At 30.9% G+C, this 6723-nt stretch overlaps 1 protein-coding gene across 1 annotated transcript; it reads right to left on the bottom strand.

Moving 5' to 3' along the window:
• Positions 1–3854: 3854 nt before the first annotated feature.
• LOC111281570 (uncharacterized) lies at positions 3855–4615 on the bottom strand. Its single transcript, XM_022869290.2, has 3 exons — positions 4580–4615; positions 4314–4349; positions 3855–4142 (listed from the first exon to the last, which is right to left on the bottom strand). Exons 1-3 carry the CDS (start codon positions 4613–4615, stop codon positions 3855–3857), a joined length of 360 nt encoding a protein of 119 aa, XP_022725025.2.
• Between the last annotated feature and the right edge of the window lie 2108 nt (positions 4616–6723).

The following is a 6723-nucleotide window of genomic DNA, read 5'->3' on the forward strand; positions in this document are numbered from 1 at the left end:
TATTTTCTTTATTGTTTTTTAAGTTCTTTTCAATCAATCTTTATTCCAAGACTACAAGCAATTGGCATTATCAAGTTTTCTTCATTTTTCAAGCTTTTAATTATTGTTTTCTTAGATCTAGTCTTTGGCGATCTTCTTTTGCTTTCTAAGTGATAGTTGGTGATGTCAAGATCTTTGCCAAAACATCGTTTTTAATCTTTACTTTTCTTTGCAACCAAACCTTGAATTCCAATTGTTTAGATATAAGATTTTTGGGTTTCACCATTGATACTTGAAGAGCAACCCAAAATTGCATTCTATAATCTGTGAGGAGATGGTACTAGAATGCATCTTTTTATTACTTGATCTGTGCACTTGCAGGCTATACTAAAAGCAATAATCATTCTTCTTTACATTTTTTGCACATTTTCCATTCAAGCACTTTAAATTACAAGCAATTTATAGTTTTCCTAATGTTATTTACAAATTTACTTGCATTTAATTCAATTTCTTGCAATTTCAAGTTGTTCTTCAATGTTATTTAGCTGTTTTCCTTTACTACACTATTACAGTTTTTTCATTTTGTCATTGAGTTCTTGATGTGATTTTTTGTTGAATTTTTTACTACACTATCTACATTCGTAGTTCTTTCATTTCTAGGAAGTTATAGCATTAGATTTTGATTACTACATTTTACAATGCCTATATATGCATAGATCATAATCAAGTAATAAGGTGAGTGAGTAGAGTATCATTTCCACAAAAATTACAAAATTGAATTTGTTGGGTAGATTGAAGTATCAAGGTGATCAACTATGTGCTTTATATCTAAACGATTGAAAAGAATGATTGTGATTGCAAAAGTAATATGAAAGAAAATAGAGCATGAAAACTGAATCTTGTATAGGCCTAAACTCAGTTCATCCAATTGTCATTTGGAAAGTCTTAAGTGTGGCCGAATGGAACTAGATCTCAAGTGAAAGATAGTTTTAGGGAAATTTTGAAGGTTGGCCAAAAGTAAGTATTACATAAAAGAAAGATTTGAAACAAGATTGCATTAAACAGAAATTTAGAATGAAAATAGATTTATTGTCGAAACTTGTAAAGAAAAAAAAATTACTTAAAGCTATAACAACTTGTAAATCGAAAGTAAAGAAAGCTTTAAAAGAAAGAATGCTTGTATTGAAATAAAGAAATAATTTAGAAAACAAGAGTTTTGTAATGGCTAATCTGTCACCTTAGCCTAATACAATGAAAACTTAAAAAAGAAACCTAAAATACTAAAGAAAAGAAAAGAACGGTAAATATGTGAAGAATGGGATGTGAGGAATCAAATACAAGAGTGAACCGCCCTATTTATACCAGTAGGTTTAACTATGGGGCAAAAGATAAAGATTACAAGTTAATTGCCATCAAAACTGTAATGGATTAGCGTTATCTTAATCTTATAGTGTTTGGTCAAATATTGTTTCTTCAATCTTGGAGAGTTTTGGCTGAATATGTGATGCAATCTTGGAAGTTCATCATTAGTGGCATACTTGATCTTGTAATTTTGAGATACATTCAGTTAATATTGAATTATTAAGACCATGACATTGCTTTTCATCCAAACTCTTAAGAATAAATCCTAAAAAAAAGTCTTCTTCAAATATAACTCTTTCAATGGTGATCAAAGAGTCATTGTGTAATTAAAACTCTTCTTGGTCAAATGCACTGAGGAGTCCTTCTTTGAATATAAGTCTTCAAATATCATATGCATGTAAAAGTCCTCTTGGAATTAGGATAATTGAATGCTTGTAGGAGTTTGAGTGCCATAAGGACTCCTTAAATCTAGTTAATTTAGGAAATCTACTTCAATTAGAATTCGACTAAAATGATCCTTGCATGGCCAAATATTACAAAGATTAGGCTTGTCCTAATCTTGCATGAACTTTATGTCCCAAGCATAAAATCCTAAAGATCAAGAAAACAAACATTAAAGGTACCAAGTTCACTCAGATTTCAAAATTTGTGCATCAAAAAGAACTATATAATTTAGTGCTATCACACTCTCCACACTTAAATCTTTGCTTGTCCTCAAGCAAAATTCTCAAATTAATAATACAAATAATAAAAATAAATGCACAAAAAGGTAAAATTACACAAATTATCAATCATGCATTATAGCATAATACAAAGATAGTTATAAACAAAGCTACAAAAGAAACTTATTCAAAAAGTAAGCTATTAGTATCATACAACTTTTATGTATGTGAAGTTAGTATATCCTTAATCCATACACACAATCTAAGTAAAAAGAATGAAACATATAGCATCACATATCCAATTAAAGATATAATACACTTCATATGTTTATGCTCATTTTCCTTCTCCACTAATTTTAGACTTGTATACTTGATTCAAGATCAAAAGGTCTTCTAGGCTTGTAATGAAAGGCTTGGGTCAAGGAAGGAAAAAGGAAATTTAGGTTCATAAACCCTTTTGCTTACTTACTTGATTTCTTGGACTCATATTTGAAAAATTGAGAACTTTGAAACTTTTTCAAGACTTGAGGCAACTTTATTTTGGGTTTTTTTTTTTTTTTCATTTTCAACTTTATCCATTTGGCTTTATTTTCTCATTTGTTGAGCTCTCTTCCAATTCCTTCTACCTCCCTTCCTCCCAAATGTAAAGAATTGTTCTCATAATTTGTCCAAATATGCATAAGCAATATTAGGTTAGGTAAAAACAAGAAAAAGGGATAATTCAAAGAAAAGGCTTGGGCTTATCAATGTGACTAAATAAAACAAAGAAAATGATAAATAAAAAAGCTCAAAATCAAAGGTACTAGGGATGCTTCATTAATGGTGGCCTTGAAAAGGCTTAAACTATCTAAAGAATGCCTAGATCGTATTTTGAATCAAATACAATTTAGAATTTCACCTCGAAGGTTGAGTAGATAAATTTTAAAGTCATACCCTTACCTTAAAATTTCTATGCAACATAATATCTTACATAACTTTTTACCAAGATCAATGCCTATCATAAATCAAGACTAAAAACATAGACATAGAAAATCATACTCTAAAGAAAAAAATGCTTAAGAAATCATTCCATTGCTTCACAACACTTATAATTCTCCTCATATCATACTCAAGTCAATCTTGCCTAATTCATGAAAATTCAAACAAGTTAGCATTATCACGATTATAGTATGCTAATTTGGTTTGAAAACAAAGCAATTAGGGAAAATTCTGAAAACAATTTTTAATCCAAAAACATTTATTTTCTTCCACACTTACATTGAGCAATATTTCCAAATAAAACATCATAGCATTAAGGTAAAAGAAATCACTCCCTTATATTTGCTTTCCTTTAAGGCATAATCTTAAATTCTTCATAAAGCATCTCTTTGCATCTTTTCATCTCTAGAAAAACACTTTAAAAATAAAAAGAATCAAAGCATACCTATCCTAAGAAAATAAACAAAAACAAAGAAAATAAATGTATGTAAATAAACAATTAATGTAAAACTTGAGTTGCTTTCCAAGCAGTGCTAGTTTTGATCAAGCTTGACCATACCTAAATGTTTGATTTCATCAAGTGCATTACCTCTTCAACTTGTTTTGTGATTTTGCCTTGATAGATTTTTAATCTATGTCATCCATTAACCTTGAAAGGCCTCTTTTCTTCCTTATCCATAATTTTTATGGCTCCATATGGGAAACTTTAGCCACAATCAAAGGTTCTCTCCATCTTGATTTAAGTTTACCTAAAAATAGTCTTAGTTGTGAACAAAATGCAACACTTGTTGACCAGTCTCAAAATGCTTTTCCATGATCTTTTATCATGCCATCTTTTCATTTTTCCTTATATAGCTTGGCATTTTCATATGCTCACAACCTAAATTCATACAACTCATTTAACCGTAGCAACCTCTTTTCACCTACCAAATCCTTATCACGGTTAAGGTTCTTGATGGCCCAACACACCTTGTGTTCTAATTCCACTAGTAGGTGGTAGGCCTTTCCATAAACTAGTTGGTATGGAAACATTCCTAGAGGGGTTTTGAAGGTTGTCCTATATGCCCATATGGAATCATCCAATTTTATAACCCAATCTTTTTTTGATGGGTTTACAATCTTCTCAAGGATTCTTTTGATCTCCCTATTAGAAACTTTAACCTATCCACTAGCTTGAGGATGAAATGTTGTAGCTATCCTATAGGTTACTCTATATTTAGATAACAATTTTTTAAAAATTTTGTTACAAAAATGGGTGCTTTCATCACTTATAATAGCCCTAGGTGTAGCAAACCTTGAAAAAATATTTTTCTTTAAAAACTTGAGTACTACCTTGGCATCATTAAAAGGTGATGCTATGGCTTCAACCTATTTGGAAACATAATCAACTACTAGTAAATTATAAACATTCCCATAAAATGGCAGAAAGAGCCCTATAAAATCTATCCCCCAAACTTCAAAGATCTTAACTTTTAAAATACTATTCATTAGCATCTCATGTCACATAGTTAGATTCCACATCTTTTGACATCTATCACATTTGGCAAATCTATATGTATCTTTAAATAGAGAAGGCCAATAAAAACTCATTGCAATACCTTTGCCACCATTTTTTCTTGCCCATAGTGTCCCATATTTAGATGCATGGCATTATTGTAGGATGCTCGCTATTTTTTCCTTTGGAACACATCTTCTCAAAACATGGTCTTAACATTGCTTAAACAAAAAAGGGTCATCCCACACATAATGTTTAACATCATGAAAGAATTTTTTTCTTTTGTTGATAATTGAAATTGTGTGCAAAGACATTACCCACAAAGTAGTTTACCAGATCATCATACCTTGATGGTTCTTGAATTGCAAAGAGTTGCTCATCTAGGAAAGATTCTTGAATAATCTTTTCATCAACTACTCTTATTTTTATTTTTGGTAAATGATTTGCCATATGATTATCACAACATTTTTTCTCTCTAACCTCCAAATCAAATTCTTGTAAAAGAAAACTCATCTAACCAATCATAATTTCACATCTTTCTTTATGATCAAGTACTTGACAGCCATATGATCTATATATACAATCACTTTTGTTCTTATCAAGTAATGTTTGAATTTTTCCAAGGCAAAAACTATAGTAAGCCATTCCTTTTCTATTGTGGCATAGTTGAGTTGTGCATCATTAAAGGTTTTGCTTGCATAATAAATGGGGTGAAATATCTTGTCTTTCTATTGCCTAAATATAGCTTCCACTGTAAAACTATTTTCATCATACATAAGTTCAAATGATTCCAATTAGGCTATAAAAAGATAGGTGCAGTGATTAAATTGTCCTTTAGAGTTTGAAATGCCAATGCACATTTTTGGTTGAACTCAAACTTAGCATCTTTTTCCAATAGCTTTCAAAATGGCTTAGAAATCTTAAAAAATCATGGATGAATCTCCAATAGAAATCAACATGCCCCAAAAAACTCCTAATCTTTTTTACTGAAGTGGGCAAAGGTAATCTCACAATGACTTCAATGTTTGTTAGATCAACTTTGATCCCTTTTACAGATACATTGTGTCAACTATGATTCCTTCTTGAACCATTAAGTGGTACTTCTTCCAATTAAGCACCAAATTGGTTTCCTCACATCTTTAGAGTACCTTAGATTGGTTTGCAAGGCATAAGTCATAATTATCACCAAAAATAAAAAAAAATCCATAAATACCTCAAAAATATCTTCCACCATGTCTAAAAAACTTGCCATCATACATTGTTGGAATATGGCTGAAGCATTGCAAAGACCAAAAGGCATCCTTCTGAAAGCAAATGTGCCATATGGAAAACTGAAAGTGGTATTTTCCTAGTCTTATATAGCTATGGCTATTTGATTGTACCTTGAATATCCATTTACTAAATAATAATATTCATGACCAGCCAATCTATCATGCATTTGGTCTACAAATGGTAATGGGAAATGATCCATGTGAATTGTTTTATTCAATTTCCTATAATCCAAGTAGACTTTTCAATTAGTAATAGTTTGAGTTAGGATCAACTCATTATGCTTGTTGGTGACCATTATGATTCCACCCTTCTTCGGTACACATTAAACTGGACTTACCCATGAACTATTGGACATAGGATAAATGATTCTAGTATCTAATCACATGATAATCTCTTTTTTTACCACTTTCTTCATGGCAAAGTTCAAATGCATTTGTTGCTCAATTGTTGCTTTATGGTCATCGGAGATACCTAATTTTGTCTAAATAGAATCCAACCAATAGTGAGGTTCTTAGAATATAACATTTCTTTAATTTTGATAAGTTTTCAAAATCAAATTTGAGACTAATTTGACTCAAATGACTTAAAGTCAAACATGGTCAAACAAAGTCATGGCAAAATTAGCAAAGGCTACTTGCTAGTCACGTTTAAGTAGAAAAATGCAACAAAAAAAAACTCTCCCCATTAAATCTCATGTTCGACTTTCCTTTTCTGTCCACCTTAAATTTCCTATTTTTCAAGCCCTATCCTAGGTCTTTCTCAACCCATAAATGGTTTCTTAAGCCATGCAAACCAACAGCCATGCTTGACTGTTATTTTTCATTATGTTTCCACTTGTTGCTTGACTATAATTTGTTCCCTTTGCTCTCTCCTTCTTTGGTGATTCTCTTTGGTCAAATTTGCTTGATTTTTGGCTTGCTTTTTATCCTCATTTCAACTTTAAACTCAACTTGAAACTCCTCCAAATCAGCATGT

Source organism: Durio zibethinus, chromosome 5 (assembly GCF_047325235.1).
Source record: "Durio zibethinus cultivar Kanyao isolate XHJ-2024 chromosome 5, ASM4732523v1, whole genome shotgun sequence".
NCBI classification, from domain to species: domain Eukaryota; kingdom Viridiplantae; phylum Streptophyta; class Magnoliopsida; order Malvales; family Malvaceae; genus Durio; species Durio zibethinus.

Coding starts and splice junctions, on each gene's coding strand:
- LOC111281570 (XM_022869290.2), bottom strand. CDS start 4,615: ATGGGACACTATGGGCAAGAAAAAATGGTGGCAAAG. Junction 4,350..4,579: donor AAGAAAAAATGGTGGCAAAG/GTATTGCAATGA, acceptor GTTTCCAAATAG/GTTGAAGCCATAGCATCACC. Junction 4,143..4,313: donor CACCTTTTAATGATGCCAAG/GTAGTACTCAAG, acceptor GCTAGTGGATAG/GTTAAAGTTTCTAATAGGGA.